Raw genomic sequence first — 24,184 nt, forward strand, 5'->3', positions numbered from 1 at the left:
CTGCTTTTTAGGTCATTGGTGTTTGCAGTTATTAGTCTGCCTGATTGAGCTGGGCTGAACGGGGGCCCTGAGTCACTGTATATAGCAAAAGGGACTTTATGACATGATTTGGTTAAGAATCTTCAGGTGGGATATGAGCCTGTCTCATCCAGGTGGCCAACTTTAATCACCAGGGTCCCTATAAGAGCCAAGAGGAGTAAGGATCAGAGACAGATGTGAAGATGCATTGCCTCTGGCTTAGTTGGTGAAGGAAGGGGCCACAAACCAGTAATGCCGTCAGCCTCCAGTAGCTAGAAACATTGAGGAAACACTGTCCAGGAGTAAGGCCTCGATGCAGACTCATTATTTTAGACTCTGACCACCGTAACTGTGACAGATAAAATTTGTGTTATTTTAAGCCACTAACGTTGTGACAATTAGTTGCAACAGCACGAGGACTCCAATACACCACCCCATGCTGACTCCCTTATAATTTGATGCATCAAATCACTTGATTGAATTTGTTAGAAATAGACCATCTGCCCAACATAATTTGTTATCAATTATGTGTCAGGTGTTCAGATTGAAATAAGACAGTGTGTTCCAGATCTCAGCCTTGCCAAGCACATGGTCAAGTTGAGAGATTGAGCTAATGTATTAGGTGCTGAATTGAGTTATGAGTGCAAAGTGATAGAAAATCAAAGGAAGGGGCAACTTATTTGAGAGGAATCAGAATGATCTGGATTTTCAGAATGAATGCTGAGAGGAGGTGGGCAGTATGTTAGAACAGGCTTGCCTGCTAGGGAAAGTGGTAGGTAGGTAAAGACCCCCGTTTTAGGGAAGTGGAAGTCATCATCTTTGGTTGATTGTCCTTGAAGGAAATAGATGAACTCTGCTGCAGAAAATATTTCATATTTTTGTGGGCCTTTTTGCCTTTCATATGCATCAGCCTGTTCAGTATTTGGGCTACCAAGCTGCAAAATTTCACCTGTGGAAAAAAGAAGCCTCATTTATTATAAACATATGTCAAAGGAGCACCTAACCTGTGGCCAGGCTACTTTATGGACAATTCTAGAAGCCCTCATTCTTTCAATGACCACAACAAAAAGAAGCTCCTGATCCTAAAAAAAAGCAACTTTTCTTAGATGCTGGAGATTCACATACATATATTCATTAAATCTCACAATCGGCCTCACTCATAGCAGGAATCTAGAAAACTTAAATAAGGGACAAGGAAAAAGAATAAGTATAAGAAAGAAAATATCAAAATCAACAAACAACTATGAACAAGAGACACTCTATGGGGGGTGGGGGGCGGGGAAAGGAGCGATTGGGGTAAAAATAAGGGGGTTGTAATTGTATGGGGAATATATAAAAATGAAATTTAAATTTAAAAAAAAAGAGACTCACTGGAAAAAAAAATCTCACAATCATGAATAGAATCATGAAATATAATTGTTCCCTTTTAGTTCAAGTGTGTGTGTGTGTGTGTGTGTGTGTGTGTGTGTGTGTGTGTAACTTCAGCAGGTAGTTATCTAGTGATATTCCAATGGAAGATTTTGTTAATTCACAGCGTGAAGGAGTGAATAACTCAGAATCATATTTAGATTAGCTTATCTTTTATGAAAGCAATGGGCATCTGGCTCACAAGAATTTATAGCTACTTTTAAATGCAAATTATGTAGAATGACTTAGCATCCCTTTGTTCCTACATAACAGTTATCATCACATCCAAAATATTTATTGAGTACCAGCTAAGTGCAAAGCATTGTTTAAAGTGCTGTGGGAGGCTTAAAGCTACCAGCATTCTTAATAGTAGCATTTTAAGAAACCAATTATTTAACCCATTTATTGAGCCTTTTTAAAGAACCAGATAGTCTTCAAATCTCTTTAGATGTATTATCTTATTTGATCTGCAGAAGAATTGCTTGTTTGGTGCTCATATTCCATTTTTCACCCCACTCTTGTTTTGAACTGACCTCCAGCCCTATCTTTCTGCCAGAATAATTCTTGTAAAGGGAATTAGTGATCACTCTGCACCCACAGGATGTTTTCCCATCATCCTTGTGACTTCTCAGGAGCCTTTGTCACCAGTGATCATCACTGCCTCCTATAATGATGTTACTCTCTCTATTAGGTCAAACCATAAAGAAATTGCTGATAGTCAAGCATTTTGGCCTGCAAAATAACATTTTTCTGTGGTTTCATAGGGAGTGGACCCTCCTATGATAATGTATGAATATTAGAGTTCATTCACTTTTCCTTAGCTCTCTCCCTAGAGTCTTGTATACATTCACAACTATACCCAGACAATCCTGAAATTATATTCCTGGCTTAGACCTCTTCTTTGATTCTAATTTTTTATTTTATCTTCTACGGACATTTCCTCTTGAGGTGATTTCTTGAAAACATCTCAACATTCTTGGGTACAGAATGAATTCTGGCTCTTCCTCTGTGAACCTGGCTGTGTTCCACTTATCCAGACCCAGCAGCTCACAACAGCATGTACACAGTTGCACAAACCTTAGCAACCTTCTTGGTTCCACGCTCTTCCTCCTGCCTCATATCCAGTCCACATTTCGTCACTTTTCCTTGTAAATTAGGTCTTGAATCCAATGATTTCTCCCCTCCCCACCACCCCACTCCTAGTCTTAGTCCTCCTGGTGCAAGTGAACTGTTACTGTGGCATTCAGATAAGTCTCCCCACAGCTACACCAGCCCTGCCCCACCCTTGACCTGTATCTTATATTGTGTTGAAAATCAGCATCCTCAGCCAAGCCCACCTCAGCTCCCAGCCTCAACATGCCAGTGCTCTCTCTTTTTCACAGGCCAAAAGCTGCATTTCTTTAAAAAAAAAAAAGATTTTATTTTTGTTTAGAACAACCAGGTTGTAATCCAGAGATGTGGGGAGTGAGAGGATTCACAGAGAGAGTGCAGAGCAGAGCAGGTGGATTGACTGAAATACACTGCTGAGGGGAGCAATGGGCGAGACAGGAGAGGTCTGCTGCGCCATGTGAGTAGCTCCCTGGCTGGGGATTGAATTAAGGACTCTGAGAAGGCCGTTATGGTGGTAGCACTGAGACTCAACCACTAGGCCACCAGGGAGGCCCCAAAAGGCCACGCTTCTTAACACAGCCTTTGAATCGTGCACTCTTGTGTGGCCCCTGGAGAGTGTGTTCTCTGTTGCTCTCTCCTTGTTTCTCCTGGGCTCTCACTCACTGCTCTTCTTTCAGTTCTTTGTGGCCTTCAAGTTCTCTCCAACACAGGACCTTTGCCTACGATGTTTTTCTTCCCTTCTTGGCCTACTTAACTTCTCTTTATGTTTTAAATTTTAACTGTCACTTCCTTGGAGGAACCGTCCCTCTTTTTCCTGAGTAGATCTTCTTCCTGTTGTTTATTAAAGTTCTCAGTGGCAGTTTTATGTGGATGTGTAAAATTCTTTGTGTATCCTCATAGCAGCTCTTGAGTTAGGTGATGTTGACCGCATTTTACAATGAAGAAACTGGGGCAGGTGGTTCAGGTAGATGGTGACTCAGCTTGGAGTTGAACCCACATGTGTGTGACTCTGTATTTATTAATACTAGTTTCATTGTGAGTGACAGAAAAACCTAAAATCACAGAAATGTAGATAAGTCTTTCTCCTGCATAGATACCGCCCCAGGCTTGAATGGTAGCCCACGAGTCAGCAGCCTTAGCTCCTGTATGACCTTGACCCTGTGATCCAGCGTGACTATATCTGAAGCAAAAGAGATACAAGTCTATTGAGGAAGGCTTCCAAAAGCTGCAGAAGACACTTCTGTTTATGTCCCTTTGGCCAGAACTTAGACTTGTAGTCACACAAACTGCAGAGGACTGGGAAGTGAAGTCTTTATACTGGATGACTTTGTGCTGGCTGAAAACAAGGTTTTTATTACTGTGGGAGAGCACAGGTAGGGTCTCCATAGACATTAATGCCCTTGCTTCTGACCCCTGAGTTCTATGTCCCTGGCCTCAGGAATCTCTTTTATTGGAGAAGAAATACAGTATAAACAAGTGAAAAGTCATCAAAGAAATGCTAGGATAGTACAATAATAGAATGTTACCTCATGTGTGGGATGTACAGCAGTGCTGATGATTTTTGGTGGTGTCCAGGAGGGTTTCAGGGTCAGAAGGGCATGACAGTCCCTGGCAATGAATCACCTGGGAAGAAAATTATTCCCTTTTGAATTCTCTTTCAATCTTTATGGTTGCATCATCAGAAGTTAAAATACTTCTTTGGTGTCACTAAAGCATTGTGTTCTGGTTCTTGGCACTTTCCTTCCTAATGAATCTTAAATGTGGTTCCTGTTGTTGAGACTTTGACCAAAAGGCTTTCTGTCTTCATTTCTGGAATAGTTCTGCATTGCCTTCTGTTGAATGCTGTGTTTCTTGCTAATCCTTAGGGAAGAATCTATTATTAAAACATTTTACCAAGATTACTGTAATTCTGATCTTTTGTCCTTTTCTCCCTGGAGAATACACAGTCCAACAGAAAGCCATAGGATGTGAGGCCAGCGTGTAATGACCATTCTTCTGTGGTGGTTCAGTTGATGGTAAAGTGGCTCCTTAAGAAGCCATGTAGAAGACTTAAGCCCTTCTTACGGTTCCTGAAGTTAGTGGTGTCCTTACGCTATGATCCTAGGTCTTGGACATAGTAACTTCTCCTCTGCAACATCGTATAGGTCGTCCACATGGTTATCTCTCTCTTTTTTTGTCAGTAGCAGTTTTCAGACAAATATAAATGGATTATAATGACACATAGGGAGTGATTACTGGGGGGGGGTGTTAATACATCTAAAGACAGAATGGTGTATGGTATCATAGGAGTGAATGGAAAACTAGCAGGTGGATCAAAGAGTGGTGTCTGCCCATTGAGATTATACTTCCAAACTAGTGTTTGAAGAGAGAAGACATTGCTTCTGTTAGTTTAAGCTTCACTGAAATTGGTATAGAGAATCATATAGAACTTTCCCAGAGGGCCCCACCAGTGTTGGTGGGTGATCACAAGATCCGGTGGATTGGCCATCTGTATTTATTTCCTCTCCCTGTGGAAGCTCCACGAGGGTAAAGAAAAAGAGAGAGGAAGTAATCAATAAAAAGATTTCAAAAGCTTTCAAAAAGATGTAATACACAAGTGTGTTTTTTTAATATTTTATTTTATATATTTTTTACACCAGTTTTCATTTTTGTACAATATATGTTTTTTCATCTTGGTTATAGTCCCCACACAATTCCCAAATTCCCAGCCCTCCCCCCTTGTTTTGATCCTACTCCCTCCTCCCCTCCCTCCTGTAGTGTGTCTCTGGTTTATAGTTGCTTGTTGATTTTGATTTTGATTTTATTATAATTAGCCTTTTTTCCTGGTTACTTATTTAGGTTTTCTAAATTCCTGCTATGAGTGGTACATCTGGTATTTTTCTTTTTCTTTCTTACTTATTTTGCTGAGCATGATCCCTTCCAGCTCCATCTATGTTGCTGCAAATTGCATGAGTTTATCTTTTTTTTTTGATTGCTGAGTAATATTCCATTGTGTATATATGTACTACATCTTCTTGATCCAGTCATTTATTTTTGGACATTTGGGTTATTTCCATAGCTTAGCTATTGTAAATAATGCTTCTATAAACATAGGGGTGCAGGTGCCCTTTTGAATTAATGATTCTGTGTCCTTTGGGTAAATACCTAGGAGTGGAACTGCTGGATCATATGGAAGCTCCATCTTTAGTAGGTTGAGGAATCTCCACACAGCTCTCCATAGTGGTTGGACCACAGTTTGCACTCCCACCAACAGTGCAGGAGAGTTCCTTTTTCTCCACATCCTCGCCAACATTGGTTGTTGCTAGTTTTTTTTAATATGTGCCATTCTCACTGGTGTGAGATGGTATCTCATTGTAGTTTTGATTTGCATTTCCCTGATTGCAAGTGATGCTGAACATTTTTTCATATGCTTGTTGGCCATTTGCATTGCCTCTTTGGAGAACTTTCTTTTTATCTTTTCTGCCCATTTTTTGACTGGATTATTTCCTTTGTTTTTGTTGAGACTCTTCAGCTCTTTGTAGATTTTTGTGATCAGTCCTTTATCATTAGTATAGGTGTGTTAATGGCCTTAATGGAGGAGTAGCAGCTACAGTCTAAGGTCTGAAAAGGGACACTCGATGATAGATAAGTTGACTGATGTGGGAACACTCTGAAAGACTCAAGGAGGGCCAGTTGCTGTAGATGGTGGGGGTGAAAGGTTCCTCATCAAAAAGTATCATGCCCAGCAAAATAAGTCAGAAAGAAAAAGAAAAATACAGATGGTCTCATTCATAGCAGGAATTTAGAACACCTAAATAAGGGAACAGGAAAAAACCTAATTCTAATAAAGTAAAAATCAAAATCAACAAGCAACTATAAACCAGACACACACTGTGGGGGGCAGGGGGAGCGGGCAAAATAAGGGGGATGCAATTGTATGGGGAATATAACCAAAATGAAAATGCATACATTGTGCAAAAATGAAAGTGATGTAAGAAATATATAAAATAAAATATTTTTAAAAAATTTTAAAGTATCAAGTAAAAGTTTTCATATGGAACTGGTGACCCTGTTGCTCCCTCCATTTCTGGTATATTGATTATAAAAAGATTTTTCTTTGGAAAAACAATGTTCTCAGAGGAAAGAGCATCAGACCTTGACATTTAAAGATTCCTGCAACTCAAAGGTTACTTTGTGTCCTGCTCACTCCACAGAGTAGCTCACTTCTCATTGAGGTCTTCAGGCAGCTAGTGTTGCCTGCATACAGAGTTTGACTTACTCTTTCTCAAATGTGAGTGAGTAGCCCCCAAATCATGAAAGATTTGAGGAAGCCCTTCAATATAATAGATCAAAATAACTAAATGGAAGGAAGAAGCTGAAGAAAACAGAGACCACAGCAATCAGAAGAAAATCTGAAAAAACAAGCAAAGCTAGAATTATCCTGACATCATAAAACAAGAACTGGATGCTGTGCAAAAGAGACCATTGGGAACTCTAAGAAATTAAAAAATGTACGTGGTAGGCAAAGTAAAAGAGAAATCAGTAGAAAGTTTGAAAGGTTGAAGAAATCACATAAACACCACAATAGAAATACCAGGAAAAAGTATTGGCAGCGTGGGGAATCCAACATCTGAAAATCTGTTTTCAGTACAGGTTCCAAAACAGAACAGGAAAAACAAAACAAAAAAGGAAATTGTCAAAGAAGCAATGGAAGAAAAAGTTCCAAATTAAGTTTCCAGATTGAAAGGACTCACTGAATAACCAGCATAAAGAAAAGGAAAAGACCCGCCCATCCAGACAAACCGAGGCACCTTAAGGATCAAGATGTAGCTGTGCCACATCCTCTCTAGACAGATGTAGCTGTGCCCCCATGCATCTCACTACCTGCTGCTTTCCTCCTTAGGAGGACAGTCATATATCATCATAGGAAGAATTTCACGTTCATTGAATTTGGGAACTGCTAGTCACCTGGAGTGCTATTTCTTGTGGTAAAATGTTCCTTACAATTCCTTAGTTATCTTGCTCAAATACAATGCTCTGATTTTTAAATTAGATTTCTTTTCATTCTTTCTAGTGACTGGCGGGGGAGCTCAGAGATACAGAGATGAGAAATGAGGGATCTATTTTCTACCTTTGTGAGAAGTAATTCAAAACATTTTAAGAATGAGATAATGGCTGATATTTTGGGAGTTAGAATAAACTTATTCTAATTTTAAAAATCAGTGCTCATTTGTGAGCAGTGATCTGAATATAATTGGTTGCAACTGAGTATCATCCTGATCAGTAAAGCGTTGGAAAAAAAAAAAAAGGAACTCAGCTCAGGGTAGCCTGGAGAATAATAGTTCTCTTTTTTGGCACAATTATTCCAAGTCAATAAATTGTTAAAATGACATACAGTTTTGGAACTTAGTCATAAAAGCACCTTAGATTTGGGCTCAGAATGTGATGAATCCCCAACAAAGGTGACCATGAGCTACTTTTCTAAGGTCTATAGCTACTGTTCTCCTGGTTTCTTTTTCAACTTTCTTTTCTAAAAGTTAAGAAAAAGAATATTTAAGGTCCACTCAGTAGCCTGATTTCCTGAAAGTTGTTAAGCTCTTAGGAAATGAGAAATAGGTCAAGAAGGCAGAGTGTGTTTTCTAAACTGAAATAACTTTTCAAAGTGTTTCACTAAGAATCTGAGATTTTTTGTAATGCCATGACAAAAATTCTGAGATTTTTGTAATGCCATGACAATCCATTATAATAGCCATTGCCTGTATTTAGAAAGGGGGGAAAAAAACCACATTGGCAATATTTAGAAACCGTCTTCCTCCATAACTAAATGACAACTAGCCAAGAATCCACCTTTGGTGGTTTTCCTCCAGCCCGGGGTCTCTCTGCCTGTGTTAGGGGTAGTGCTTACAAGTTGAAATAACAGTTACTTATAGTTTCTTGCCTCTCTGGGGCCTCTTATATGATGTCCTTGCTTCCTCCCTTGCCCTCTTACATTCTCAACACAGCACTCAGTGATCTTTCCACATTGTCATATCATCTTTATATTTGGCTAAAAATTCTGCAGTAGTTGCTGAAAGAGGATATGGAGTTGAGCCTACATAGTTCCTGCCTTCAAATAATTTAGATTCTGGTTGAGAAGATGAGAAAGGACCTTGTTCCAAGTTGAGCATGTTAGGTAACAGTAGGAGATGCATTTTATTTTTAACATTATTATAAAATCAGAGCCTAGAATGCTGATCGCCATAGCAGTCTGGAAGAAATTCCTTCAGGTTATGGTAGTCAGGGGAGGTTTTTATGAAATGCTACTTGAAGCAGAACTTATGGGAATGCCTTGGATAGATTAAGGGACTCAGCCAGGCATTTTAAGGTGGAAATTGCAGAAGTAGCAGGGCAGATATCAGAAAATCCTCATATCTTCAGGATTGACAGTGAAAAAGCCACATTGCCATTGAACTATTGCAACATAGTATTTCATTAGGCCAGCGATTTTCCATTTTCTTTGTAAAGGCAGCCTTTTGTCAAAAGCATTACCTGGCACCCCAACATTTTAAACATGAGCATTGTAACTTCCTTGGGTGAAGCAGAGGCAGGCAAAGGGGGGGCTCCCTAGAGTTGGGGTCTGGGTTCCACCAAACACAGACTGTGAAGGATAAAGCTTAGACACCATGTGTTTCAGGGAGCAGCAGCTGGATGGCAGAAGGAAAGCTGGCTACTTTGGGGTCAGTTGGGGAAAGTGTTGACAGTCAGTTTGAGTTTGTGTAGGCACTGGATTATTATAGAAAGTTTGGATCAGAACCTATTTTAGAGTGTTTCAGGAAGTTTGAGATGGTGGTGAGGGCAGTTTTGTGGATCCCCTCCCTGGGGGTCCACTGATAGAATGTTTGTTTTTTTTTCAGCCTAGGGAGCAGTTGTGTACAAAATTAACATTAGGGGAGGAAGGGAGAAAAGATAAGCCACATTGGTGAGAGCTGGGTACAGTCTGATAGGTTCAGATATGAAATTACAACAGGCTATTGTGCAAAAGAATTACATGCATTTAGGTAGAAAGAATATCTTAACAGCCATAGTATTGTTGTGTGGTGGGGACAAAAGGTGACCTTTGACCTATGTGCATGCTGGTTATGAGGGCAAGGGCCTCTCTAAGGTCAGGAATAAGGACCAGCCAGCTCACAGATCTCTCATGCTGGAACTTTGCTCATTCTTTCCCACATGCTGTATGTGTGGAAAAGAGGAAGAGAATTCTACAGCTTGTATTCCTGAAGAATGAGGCTGGGGTGCTGACAGCAACAGAGATTGCCTGTGTCCACAGGTGTGTGCTGGGATTAAAGCTCAGACATCTGATGCTCCAGGGAGGACATGCAAACCCAGAGAGGTGGCCACATGAGTAGAAACCTCAGATAGAGTTGGTTTGAGGAAGTCTCAAATATGCCAGATTTCCCCCTTCCTCTAAACCACTGATTGCGATGATCTCATTAGCTGCTCTCCCTCTAACCTGCCCCCGCTGGCTGCTCAGTTGGTATTAAGTTATGCTTTTTTTTTTTTGAGGCATATATATGTGAGTCTGTGCATGGCATGGACTAGGTGACAGCAAGAGATACTCAGAAACCAACACAGTGGTGGGCTTGGTGTTGCTGTGTTACAGCCCGAGACTGGGCTGAGATCCTGCCTAGGAAACCAGGCTGGAAGATGAGTTCTGGCCATTGCAATGTTGGAATTTGATCTCAAATTCCAGGGCCTATAGAGGTATGTCCAGTCCTGATTACAGCTCCTAAGGCTGGAGGGGAGTCCCCCAAGTCTTGGAATAGTGACCTCCCATAGGAACTGAGTTTCTACACAGAGCAGACTGGTCTGGTAGAAAAATCAGTGAGATGACCTTCAGGGTGTCCTCTGCCCCAGTTCAGTTACCCAGCCTATGCCTGGACTGGCTCCGTATAGGCAGGAGGGAACTCTGTGGCTGCAAAGACTTCTCCCACCTCCGTAGCCTATGTCAGGATCTCCTGACCTCTCCTGCAAGGGATGGCTGGAACACCCTGCCCAGCCTTGGGGTTGGTGCTCCTCGAATGGAGTCTGAGAAGCCCTTGAGGTGTTCTAACCTATGCTAATAGGTATGTAGTAAGATCACATTGTGGTTTTAATTTGCATTTTCCTGGTGGCTAATGATGTGGAACGTCTTTTCATGGGAGGTCATTAATCCAGATGTGGGAGACTATCCCATTATCTTAGGGAGCTGTAATGAGGTCTGAACTTGTCTCAGTAGGCCCTGAGACTGAAGATGCAGACTTCAAAAGTTCCACTGGGAAGAAAGAATTTTCCATCCTAATTTTCTCAGCAAGAGTCTCACCGGCACCCCAGATCCTTCTGTCACATGGAAACACTAAACCACCCCAAGAGCTTGTTGGCTTCCTCTCTTGTGTTGTCTATCTTCCTTGCATCCTGATGACATTCTGTTTGCCTTTTGTCCGATTTTTACTTGCATTGTTTTTTTCACCGTGGATATGGATATGTCTTCTGTCAGATGAGTGGTTTACAAATATTTTTTTCCCAGTTTGTAACTTACCCTTTTTCTTCATGGTCAAACTGACTTCCAGAGAGCAAAGTTTTAAATTTTGCCAAAGTTCAGTTTATCCATTATTTTCCTTCAGTAACATGCTTTTGGTGTCATGCCCAAGAATTATGTGTAATTCCATATGATCTGGGATTACTTTTCTCCAAAGTATTCTTCCAAAAATTTTAGTTTTACTTTTAATGTGATCCATTTCGAATTAATTTTTGCATAAGGTGTAGGTTTGTGGTAATGTTCCTTGGTTTTCCTATTCTGGTCACTCTCCTAGTTCATTCTCTTTTCCTTACTTGGATGTCTTTAGATTGATTTCCTTTGGAGCAGAGCAGCTCTGCCTCAGCTCACAGATTATTGCTTCATGAGAAAATAATCCCAAGATTCTTAGACTCATATCCGAAATGTATCTGGAGATTTTGCCACAGTGAGTATAGGTTTATCCTCATTTCTGAAAAACCCACATTTCAAATCTCTGCCTCCTGAGTTCCTCACTTGTCTCCATTCTCTTGCTGTGACCTCATACCTGATGTCACAATGGCTGTGTTTGGTATTTGCTCATGATGTCACAGAGGGCAGTCAGGAAGAAATTCCTGAAAAAAATTCAGGAGAAGCTCAGAGCGGGTAAAGTAAAGGTTGGCAAACTATCGCAGATGAGTCAAATCCACTGCCTGTATTTGTCAACAAAGTTTTCTTAGAACACAGCCATCCCCACTCATCTAAATGTCTGAGACTCCTTTCAAGTTGAGGCTGATATTGGAGATCAGTTTGGGTCTGGAGACACTTTGCTGGGGTTAAAGCTGAATCTTGTAGTAAACAAAAAATGGCAGCGTGCATCCTACATAAGTCACCTTGGCATCTGACCCCTGATCATCTGTTGTCATAGGAATTTGGAGGAAGTAAAATCTGATACAACCCTGAACTCACCTTGTGGTGATGGGCTGAAAGGGAAGATGAGGCAGAATGGCACATCTGAGTCAACTGGCATGGGAAAGGGACTCTGGAAATTGGGGTGATGCGATGCCAGTATTAACCTCTTCACCCTCCCTACCTCTTCTCTGGGTCTGTACACCTTTCTCCCCTTTAGTGGTCCTCAGTCTTAGCTGCACATTAGAATCACTGGGGGAACTTTAAAGACCCCCCAGTGTCCCGGCTCCACTCCAGACAAATTAAACCAGATTTCTGGAGGTGGGATCCAGATACCAGGATGTGTGTGTTCATAGGTGGTTCCTATGAAAGGCCATGGCTGAGAATCTTTGTTCTCTTTGCAATCCTTTAGACCCCAAGGAAATATTGCCACCTACTGACAGTAGGAAATTACTATGCTTGGAAACTAGTAACTCTTCAGATTACCCTCCTTTCTGGCAACTTGTGCCCTGGACTCTATTTTTATCATTTGTATATTAGAGTTTGATTTTTGATCATCTTAAGGCTGCCATTTGTGAGAAACACTTTATCCTTTTTTATGTAGCCCAGAATATTGACGTATACAATAAGGATCGTAGAATGCTAGCACTGATAAAATCTTGGAGATCATTAGTTCAAACAGTAGGCATATCCAAATACTTTTGAACTTGTCTCTGACTCTAATGCCTTGCTGCTCAAAGTATGGTCCATGGACCAGTACTGTCAAACCTCACCTGGGGCCTTGATTGAAATGCTGGTTCCCAGCCCCTACCCTGCAGGAGTTGTAATTGACCAAGTTTCCCATATGGCTCAAAGTTTGAGAACCACTGCTTTATAGAATCATAGAAGTGGCAACTATGTGGGTAATTACAGTTTTGTTGTAAAATACTACTTTTCAAACAGAGCTGCTAATGTTCTTTTAGAGGCCAAATGATCACTTGACTGAGAGCGGCACTTCAAAGAGCCCTGCCAACTTGGATTTTATTATTTTCTTCCTCTTTCCTGGTTTATTCAGTGTCTCCCATGGACAACCATTATCACACCTGGTGTTACACCATAACTTTTCATTGCGACTGTCTCTTCTGCCCACTGTGGCTTTTTCATCTTTCCCCTTAAACCTCGAAATTCTGTGACACTAAGGGATGAGTTCAAGCACAGGTCTCCCAGTCAACCTTCATCTCTTTCTCATTGTGCTGACAAGTCTAAGCTTGGGTGGGAGGTTCAGTGGGTCAGAGAAGCTAAAGAACTCCCACGTGAGAAGTACATACCTCTAAGTTCCCTTCTCATTCCTATGCTCTGATTCTTTGAATCTCAGGAATAAGGTAGACTTTTTCCAATATAAACACATCCATTTTGCTCACTGGTGCTGTCATTGTTGCAAGCATTGCTACTTTTGCCAGGCATGGGATTTAGAGAACCCTTTTCTTACTCTGCTTCTCACTCTCTGCAGTGATTTCATCCAGACAGCTTCTTCTTACAACCCAATTTTGATGGATGTTTCTGGTCTTCCCTAGGCTCCCCACTTCCAGCTCTCTCCTTTAAGAATCCTCAGTGCTGGAGCCAAGAAGATGTTCAACATCTGTGCCTCTGCTTTTCACTGTTTACACAGTCCTAAAGAATGCAACTGCCTCATAGATTCTATGCAAAACTCTAGTAATTTATATTTCAGTTGAGGATTCTCCCCATCTCCCCTACTCCCTTCCATGCCCTTCCTCTGCTTCTTGCATCAGCCTGGCTTACAAACTTCATTTCCTTGTCACTTTCCCCCTCTTTCTTCAATGTGCCTGCCCATGTAACTCTTCCTACAAGGATGCTGATGGTTTGTACTACACTGAGTCACATTTTGAACTGGGGAACTTCTCAGTTATAATCTAGTGTATTACCTGTCTTTTCTAGATGGGAAGAATGATACACAGAGAGGTCAGGGATTTGCTCAAGGTCTCAGAGGTAGGAGTCAAGTGCTCACTGTGAAGCAGCGATATTCTTTAGTGTGGCTTCATAATATTTCATGGAATTGTTCATCCTTTAACTTTGTGAAGAGAGTGTGGCAATGTGAGGTGCATAGTGAGTGCGCAGAAGGTCATGCACATGATTGATAGCCGCCTTTGAAAGAGAGATTAAGTTGGATTCGTTAAGGAAGGTTCGTTATTTGCCTCATAACCATGTTTGATCTGAGGAACAAAACCCTAAATTCTTGATTCATGACTGTTAAATGCTGGCAAATGCTGAGTCCTAGTTGTGTGTCTAGATACAAATTACACTGTTATAGTACTGTCTTTCCCCTCACCCCTCTGGAAGATTTTTTTTTTTTTTCAATTGAGGTGACATTGACTTACAATATTATTGGTATTTTGGAAGTACTGAATCCCCCCTCTTGGGCATTGCCACCATAGTGCACCCTCCACCCAATCACCCATAGTGCACCATAGACCATTGTTCTCCCTTCCCTCTTTGTTATCACCTCTCTGTCACCCCCCATCTCTGGATGCTTCAGTTCTATGGCCAGATTTCAAGGGTTAGTTTTTAAGCTTTTTTTTTTTTTAATAGAGGCATGTTTTATTCATTTATTTATTTGTCTGTTTGTTTGTTTTGTTTATACATGCACTGGGCACAGTCAGAAGCGCGGGAGGGTGAGAGAATCCACCAGAGCCAGAGCGGGGAGCAGAGCAGGCAGAAGGACCGAAGTACACTGCTGAGGGGAGCAGCGGGCGGCAGGAGAGGTCTGCGCGCCAAGTGGGACCCTCCTCCGGTGGCCGGGGAGCAGCCGGGGATCGAACCAGCCGCAGAGGCCGCGGGCAGCCTCGCAACCCAGCGCTCAACCGCTGCGCCACCGGGGAGGCCCTAAGCTTGTTTTTATATTATCCTTAGTTTGACTTCTCTAGATTCCACACAGAAGTGACACCATCTGGCATTTATCTTTCTCCTTCTGACTTATTTCACTGAGCTTTATTATCCCTTCCAGCTCCATCCATATTGCCACAAATGGCATGAGTTTATCTTTTTAGATCACTGAGTAGTATTCCATTGTGTATATATACCGTATCTTCCTGATTCACTTATCTGATTTTGGACACTTAAAAACAGAACATTAAAAACAAACTATGGCTTCCATAGTTTGGCTATTGTAATTAGTGCTATAATAAACACAGGAGTACAAGTTTCCATTCAAATCAGTATTTTTGAATTTTTTTTGGTAGTTGTCTGGGAGTGGAATCCTGGGTTATATGGCAGATTCATTTTTAATCTTTCGAGACACCTCCACACTGCTTTGCATAGCGGCTAGAGCAGTCTGAATCCCCAGCAGCGATGTAGGAGGGTTCCCTTTTCTCTATATCCTCACCAGCACTGCTGTTTCTGGCCTTCAATATGGGTCATTCTCACCGGTGTGACATGGTATCTCATTGTGGCCTTCATCTGCAGTTCCCTGATAATAAATGATGATATTTTCTTCATGTGCCTGTTTGCCATCTGTATGGTTTCTTTGGAGAAGTGACTGTTTTGGCTCATCTGCCCATTCACTGTCTGATTAGATTATTTGTTTTCTTTTTTTGAATTGCATGAGGTTTTTTGGTAGAACTTTGATATCAATCCTTTGTCAGGTGTAAGGTATGGAAATGTTTTCTCCCAGTCAGAAGGGTGTCTTCATTTTTTAATGTCCCTTCTCTTCCTGCTGGCATGAACTACTTCATTAACCATTTAGGGGAGAGTCTGGGTTAGATATTGAAAAAGGAGCATAGAATTGGTCATAGTTGGCATTCATTTTGTTTTAGTTTTGGCTTTTTCCCCAACTAGGTTTCTGTTTTTACTGAAAAGAAAAGGGTTTTAATATTTGTTTTTAATGTTCTGGAAAGTGAGTAGAGGAGAGCACCCTGAGAGTGGAGGATTATTAGTAGCACTGGTACTTATTTGTTACATAAATCACCCTTTCAGATCCTTAATCATTTGGGCAGTTGTTCAGTTCCCAGTGACCTGTCAGCATGTGTCCATGGGGCAAGTGCAGGCTGTGGTCCAAGCCTGTCTCGTCTCCTCCTCAGGGCACAGCCAATTCTTAGCACGCAGCCCCGATTGCCTGCACTTGAGGCTGCCACCGTCTGCCAACCAAGAGCCTATTTAATTTGCCCTCTACCATCAGGCAGGTCTCTTGATACTGTGAAAAGGCCTCCGTCCCACAGACATCTGTGTTTGCATGGACCTCTCTCCCACCTTCTCCGTGTTCCAAGTGAACTTGGCTATTTCCCGCCTAAGGCCGTCATTATGTTTGGAGGGCCAGTTTGCCATGTTTTTCTGACTTCACTGGTATTTTGTGCCCTACCCAGGTCATTGACATGTGTCCCTGGATGTGAAATGGAGCAGGAAACAACAAAGGAAACAGGGCAGGCAGCGCGATTAGTGTGGGAAAGAATTTTGGGGGAGAGATTGCAGACTTTCCATTGAGTAGCCTGAGAATGTTCCTGATCCTATGAAGTTGATTTCCAGTAATTTCTTCCTCCTTTTCTTGCCTCCTGTTACAAGTTGGAATACTGGCACACCAAGAACTGATTGAACACATATTGAATAGGTGGAGGAATGAATGAATGACTTTATTTCCTGGAGCCAGGATTCTGGGCCAGTAAAGAAGAAGATGTTGGGCAATATAAAGAGCACAGAGCCAAGAGCCAGAAAATGTGGTTTCAGGCTGGGTTTTCTGCTGATGAACCTGAGGAATCTTTTATATCATCTCTGGGCAGTGGCTGCTTCAATCATAAATGAAGTGCTTGGTCAACATTTGGGTTCCAAAAGTTTCAAACACAAGGATTCCTCTAAAATTTTGGTGAAATATTTCAGAGATCATAATGTATGGACATGTGATACCCACCATCCAGCAGAAATTCCTCCCAACATAATAATTATAATTTTACTGTCTTTGGTTTAAAAGATGGATAGCAGCAAAAAGAAATATTTTCATAGGAACTATGTTTTAACTGTTAGAGTAGTATCCACACTTTAAAAGAAATTGTTCGTATGAGATCAAGACATTGATTTCATTTAGGGCAGCCTTGAAAGAAACCTGTACAAGCTCATGTCACATGGTTCTAAGGCCCAGAGAAGTGTTGATGAGCAGCATGATCTATATTACCTCCTGCATCCCCCAAATGCCCCAGCTCTGCAGAGTGAGCACCAATGAGGTTTGGGCCTGGCATTCTTCAAGCACCCGAAATGGACTTCAAAGCTTGGCTTTGAAACCTCCCTGGTTTACAGAGAGGTAAATGCTTCCTTCCGCATATATGATGTGATGGCAATGAACATTCCTTTTTTTAAAAAAGTAGCTCCTCTGGTTTCTTTTGAGTGTTTGAAGTTTATAGATAATTATTTACACCCAACTTTCAGTGAAATGTCTGTTGCTAAAGTGAGTCGTGCTCTGCTTGAGTTTCAGCAGTAAGGATTAAATATTTCTACTGCGCATTCCAAAGAAGCCTGAGTACTCTAGAATCAGGGGTTAGCACAATCTTTGGTCCTTGTCTTGCTCACATTTCTGAGGTTTTAGAGAAATGAATGATCCAAGTTACTGAACTGTACCACAGTGTGACTCTCAGGCACCCTAAGCCTCAGATTCTGGCTCCATGGGCACAAGAGCCAGAACATTGGGAGGCTGGGAAACCCAGAGAACAGATGCTTATCTATGTGATCATGCCCCTTTCATTACCCCTGCTTATTGTAAGATGACTGAGAACATCCTTGACCAGTAATTATTTCAGCGTAATGAAGTATCAACCAAGCAATGATAAGATGCTTAGTCCTGTGCCATGGAGTATGAAAGATTTAAAGAAAATCCACTTTTAAAGCCCTTGGACCCATGGAATGGAATCCAGGTTTCAGTAACTTAAGTTGTTAATTGTCTTCTAGAAGATTTATTTTATCCTTGTGGCCAGTGTCATCTTTTCTCGTCTTTGAATATCCATCTACCAACAACTATGTTCATTAATTTATTTGACATTTATCACCCTCTTGGGTACTGGTGCTGTTTTCTTGGGCGCAGATATATGTAAGTTGTATTTCTTGTTCACAAGGAGGCATGACCTAGTGGGGAAATACAACTGGCCAATGGGGATTGTTACTAAGGGCCTGTTAAATGCTGTAGTAACCTCATTGATGGACAGACTCTGTGGGAGGACATAAGAAGAGAATTGACATGCAGGGCTTCTCTGTGAGAAGACTGAGTGGACTGATAATTCGACAATAATCAGGAGTCCACCAAGCAGATGGGGGTGGGGTGGGGAGCATGGAGAGGAGGCATTGTAGGCATAGGCAGATGCGGTTACAGTTACTTGGAAGTGTGGAAAAGTATGGCATGAGGAGGAGTGATGGAAATATCCTCTTGTGTGCAGAATTAAAATGGACTTCCTGTGAAACTGTGCATGTCATACATTGTTTTTAGCTTTGCATATCTTTTTCCTGGTAAAATATACAGAACATAAAACTTAACCATTTCATCCATTCTTAAGTGTACAGTTCTGTGGCATTATGTACATTCATTTTGTTCTGTGATTGCTACCACCATCCACTGGTCTCTGTCCCCACTAAATACTACTTATCTCCCCTCCTTACAATCTTTGGCACCCATGACCCTACTTCCTGTCTCTATGTGTCTGACTACTGTAAGGTACCTCATAGAAGTGGAATCACACAATATTTGTCTTTTTGTAATTGACTGATTTCACTTAGTGTATACCTTTGAACTTCATCCATGTGGTAGCATGCGTCCCAATTTCCTTCCTTTTCATAACTGAATAATATTCCACTGTATAGATATACCACATTCTATTTATCCATTAATCCATTGATGTTCAATGGGGTTATGTCCCATTTTGGTTCTTGACTAATGCTGCTGTGAACATGAGTGTGCTCAGATTTTGTATCTTACCACCTTAGTTATGAAACTTTCAGATAAGTGCAAAAGAACTTTCTGAAAATCCTTTATAAGACAGTGCCTTTGACTGAGATGTTCACAATTTTGTTGGCGAGAAGTGTCTGCATGCAGGAAGCCAAACTATAGGAAGCCATACTTCCAGAGTGCACTTTTAAATTTCCTGTGACTATTCACAAGAAGCCAAACCACAGGCTCATTCTAGAAAGGTAGTAACATAGACAAATGTAACCAAGAACTTCATCATCTGCTTTTGCAAACTGAATCCCCCTCCTGGTGAAGTTCCTTTGGACTCATAATGGTCAGCATAGTGGGGACAGCAGGAAGGAACTGGCAAAAATGAATTTCATGGAGAAGAGCAAGAGGATCAGAGGATCTGTGACTGGTGAGGCAAATAGTTTGTAGGCAAGATGACTGAGAAACCAAAGATTCTATAAATAGATTCTTCTGGGAGCTAGACACTATCATGAAAATAGTTAATTGTGTGTCTGGAGAGGGTGTGCTGACTCCTAATGGCATCATTCTGGCACCTCTATTTCTGCTGTGTAGCTTCCAGCCCAGGAATGGGCTTGTCACCTCATTAAATGCACTTGGCTGTGAGGACCTGCTGCTTCCCTTCTTGGACACCAGTGTCTGGGACTAGGTCATAGAGGGTTAGAAGGCAGTTTGAGAAACTGGGGACAAGGATGCTTTAGGGAGTCAGGAGATGCTCTGTACTGCAGACAGCCCCCTGACTTCCAGCCACTGTTCTTACTCATGTCATTGAGCAGTTACTCCTGGCTTTTGCTGCATCTGATCCCCTCCTGTACCCAGCCTCCCTGTGTTGGTCTTGATGGTTGGCATAGCACGCAAGTTCCAGAGCCACGATTCTAACAGACTCCCAAGGCCCTCCTTCTGAACTCCAGGCACTTGACCCTGGCCCTTCTAGTCAGACTTTGGGTTCAAGGACTTAGGTTGTTTTGTTCATGAAAAGATCAAGTCCTATGGGGCATAATCTGTCCTAGCTGGTGGGGCCCTGGTTAGTAAAGCCTACCCACTGTGGGGAGAACCAGCATGTTGGCACAGACTCCAGAGTTGGCACAGGCCTTGCAGGAGGCTGGCCTGAGCCTCAGACAGCAGCACCAGAGTCTTGTTTTTTCTTTAGTCCCTGGCAAAGCCCAGGCCAACTGGATTCCTGCGGGACACAGGTGCTTCCTCCTGAGCTGCCTGCCCCTCAGAGCAACAGCAATTGGGAAATGGAGGGCTTGTCCCCAGAGCCCTGCTGTTCCCATTATCTCCTCTCTCTCCAAGTCCATTTTCTCTCCCCTGCCCCATGAGCACAGTAACATGATTTACAAGGGAAGTATTAATGCCATATAAACAGTGGTTTAATGACAATAAATGTTTAAGCATGATCAGATATTTGATTTCCTTTAATTTCCATAGTTTCCAACAGAACCACAACGAGCATACTTATTCTTCAGCTAGAAAGGGTTGGGGACATCTGACTGCAAGGCAGGTGGAGTTGATGCAGTGTGTCCAAGCTCAGAGCCCTTATGAACCTCTCTCAGGTGGTACTGGCAGCCGAGCTGGGACCACCTCGTGCCTCACTTCATTTTGAAGCGCTGCAGAGCATCCTGCCAACTGTTGCAAAGAGCACCTGTGTTGTCACTGTCATTGAGATTGTGTGCAAGCTTCTGGCCTTGCTTTCCTGTGCAGTCATCTAGCCACATGCCCTGGAAGTGCCATCTGGGAGTATGTGCACAGTGATCATGTTACAGACTTTTTCATTCCACAGAGTTTAGTTGCATTTTGAGTTTGATCAGAATATGAAAGATATGACCAAAGTTGTCAAAACACTATAGACATAGCAAAGGTTTTGGATACACAGGTAAGTAGCTGATAGTGGTATCCTGGCAGTCTTGGGGTGGGGGAGAGAGAGAGATGAGGGGTTGGAAATCTTGATTAAAAAAAATCCTAGGGTGCAATCAATAAGGAGGTGAATCCAACAAGGAAGAGAGGGAGGGTCTTCTGGAAACACAAGACACTTAAGGGTCTGGTTCAGCAACAATAATTGTCTAAAACTCAGACTAGGAGAGAGCCATAGTGTCTTGTAGACACTGCGATATGCTATTTGCTGCTTTGACATTGCTCCTGGGGAAAAGGAAGAAGAGAAAGTGAGTGGAGCTTGTGAGGGTGACATGCTGGAAGAGATCAGAAACTATTGAGGACTAACCTGGCTGGTGTAAGATTACTTGACTCTGGTTGTTTCTAGACTCCTGTGCTCTTGTTTCTTAGCTGAGTTGGTTCCCATGCCCCCTCTGTGTGCCAGTGCCTGGCAGAAGAGCCTTGACTGTAGGACTTGTTCTGAAGGGAGACTCAGCGGAAAGCCTGATTGAGCAATGGAAAGGCAGGTGTGTCAGGCCGTGCTGCCACTCCCCCTCTCCCAGTAGGCACGAGACCCAAGTCAGCAACCTGCAGACCCAGCTCCCTGAGCCAGAGGTAACTTCAGTTCATTGCTCTCCAATGGGGAGGAGGTGCAGTGCAATTTGCAGCTGTGTGCCTAGGGGCATGCCCCAGACCAGCTCTAGCCCTCACCAGCTTGTGCCCTGACTCTGGGGGCTATCGGGTATATGGCCAAGGGCCTGCTCCAAGCCAGATGCTACTGGAGACAGCATGTCTCCTCCTTTCAGTCATACTCACTCTCTTTTACTCTCAAACTTAATGATTTTGGGTTTTCAGGTAGAAGCAGAGCCAGAGGTTTCAGTTTTCCTCTCTTTCTCCTCTGTTTTGCTCCTTCGGGGCCCCTGGTGACAGGAGAATGATTGGGAGAAGTGACCACTAGACTTGGGGTAACATAATTGTTGTCACCTGGAAACTCAAATCAGCTGTGAACCAGAGCCTGTCCTGGCTCTAAGGAGAGAGATTTCAGCTTAGTTATGAGGCTGTGGCCTTGTCTCTAAGAAGCAGACAGCCACAGGGCATCAACACTAACTCTGCACTACAGAATGAGGTCAGCTGAGAACTCAGTGGAAGGCATAGAATGTAGATAGGCACGAAGGTCTATAAGGTGAGTTCTTAAAATCAGAATATTAAAAGGCATGGCTGAGGGAAGGTTCTGGATTTCAGATGAGATTTTCAAAGTAGGTTATACTTTCATCTCAGCATGGATTAGGTTTATTCTTTCCACACTAACTAGAAAGAATTAGGTTTTAGGTGGCAAGACAGGTAAGGAGCAAATGCCTCTCACTCAGCCTGGGAAGTATCACAGTAGGAAAGGGTCTGTGTATAAAGTTCCCGGAGAAAAGGGCTTGTGGGTTGGAATGGTGGTCTTGGCTCTGGGTTTTCTATCACTGTTTATTAACCCGTAGTCCAGATGTTTGGTTGGAGAGCTTGGCAGGTACATTTGCTAGAGCTGATACCAAGATCCCAGCCAGATCTCCAGCTGGTCCACACCAGTTGAAAATGGTTTTCATAAACTGGATAAGTGCTCAGTGAAGAAAATGTAGAGTATGTGCCAGATGTGAATCTGAAGTGTAAGTAATTTCTATGGATAAGTGTGTGTAGAAAAATGCCTGGAATTGAGAACAGCATCCATAGGCCTGTGTGGTAGAATCCCTAGCTCAGAATTGCAAATAGGAGTTGACGATGTAGGGTTCCTAGATCATGCCCTGCTTTACAACTCTCATGGATAAGATCCTCTTGAGAATTTTCTCCCCCTCAAAATCTCAGGCAATAGGGCTGTGATAGGTTTGGAGTCTGACCCACAGATAAAGGAATTTGGTAATTAAAAATTGTAGAGAATATCTTAGAGTTCATGATTAACTTTAAATATGTTAAAAATCCTGATGGGGAAACAGTTTTTATTGCTCTTTCTTGAGGATCGAGTTTCAGCAGCAGAAACAAATTCCCTGACAATGGGAGTCATTAAATGACAGAATGAGTTATGAGGGGAGATTCTAGATCTGTGAGATTTTCATAGTAGGCGCTGCTTTTATCTGGTTAGGTTGGATCATTTTCATTCCTGGGGTTCTACCTGATGGTTGAATGAGGAAACTGAAGACCATTCAGAGTCCCTGTTCCAGCCGAAGGATGGTCTGAGTTCTGCCTGCAGACACCCCCTCCTCCCTGTTTTCACATCCCTTGAGGTGTCCTATACCCTGAGAACTGCACCAGCACCCACCCCCCATCCCAGTCTGTGGCCCCTCTTGGACAGATCATGAGCTAGTTGGGGATCTAATTAGACTGTGCTTCTTTATTCTTTTCTCCCTGCAGTATGAATTTAAAGCCAAGAACATCAAGAAGAAGAAAGTGAGCATTATGGTTTCAGTAGATGGAGTGAAAGTGATTCTGAAGAAGAAGAAAAAGGTAGGTGGGTTAGAATCTGAAACTCTGGTGAAGAGGGAAGCTAGAGTGGGCTTTTCCTTGGGACAGGGTCCTTCCCAGGTGAGATCCTCTGCTTAGACAAGCAGCCATGTTAGAGATTGTAGCCAGAGCTGGGTGAGGCAGGGGTCAGGGGTCTGGTTACCAGTTGGCTCAATCAGTCCTGGTATCTCATGGGTGATGGGTCATTTCCTGTCACCTTTGCATTCAGCTCCCCTCCCCCATTTAGATACTTTTGTTTGTTTGTTTGTTTGTTTGTTTGTTTGTGGGGCCCTCGCCAGCGGCTGGGGGAACTAACTGGCTCTGCAAAGGCTGCTGGCAGCCTCGCAGCCCAGCGCTCAACCACTGCGCCACCAGGAGAGGCCCCCCATTTAGATATTTTTACTTAGAGCCTTGATCTTGGGAATGTTTTGAATTCAGGCGATGACAAGTAAGAGGGTATAACTGAGGAGTGGATGAGAGGAGCTTCCTCACAGCTGACACCTGAGGTGGCATCCAGCCCCCATTGTGTGACCTCTGGGTATAATTGCTGTCCTTCAGTCTCTATAAATAGTCCCTCTTACCAAGCCCCCACCACCTATTAGTGTAAAGGCCAGGCATGGCCACAGTGGGGAGGTACTGACCCTACAATGGGCATTCCTCTCAAGTTGGGTGATACCAGTAGGCATAAGTTGTTTAAACACTTGCTATTTTGCATTGATTGTATGCGTTGTGGGAGAATGATGTCAGCCTCTGCGAAAGGCTAAATTATATTGTGTGGGGAGGGGAGAATGTATGTGTCCCAACCAGATCCCCAGCTGGTCCACACCAGTTGAAAATGGTTTCCATCAATTAGGTAAGTGCTCAGAATGTTCAGTGAGAAAAATGTAGAGTATGCACCAGATATGAATCTGCACATGCAGAAGTAATGGCTAAGACTAGCCTGTGTAAAGCAAATGAAGGGTGGG

The 24,184-nt window shown here is 42.6% G+C and overlaps 1 protein-coding gene across 9 annotated transcripts in view; it reads left to right on the top strand.

Moving 5' to 3' along the window:
* Positions 1 to 24,184, top strand: part of LOC119241340 (uncharacterized protein C1orf226 homolog) — a 270,987-nt gene that overhangs the window by 171,420 nt on the left and 75,383 nt on the right. For 8 of the 9 annotated variants that reach the window (XM_054693513.1, XM_054693511.1, XM_054693512.1 and 5 more), the window contains exon 3: positions 23,130 to 23,222. In XM_054693513.1, coding sequence (XP_054549488.1) covers positions 23,130 to 23,222 — 93 coding nt within the window. Of the gene's footprint in view, positions 1 to 18,916; positions 19,261 to 23,129; positions 23,223 to 24,184 lie in introns of those variants that run through there. The other variant, XM_037506580.2, reaches the window with a different exon arrangement.

This window comes from Talpa occidentalis, unplaced genomic scaffold, assembly GCF_014898055.3.
Source record: "Talpa occidentalis isolate TD23 unplaced genomic scaffold, MPIMG_talOcc4v2.1 talOcc4.12, whole genome shotgun sequence".
Lineage (NCBI taxonomy): Eukaryota > Metazoa > Chordata > Mammalia > Eulipotyphla > Talpidae > Talpa > Talpa occidentalis.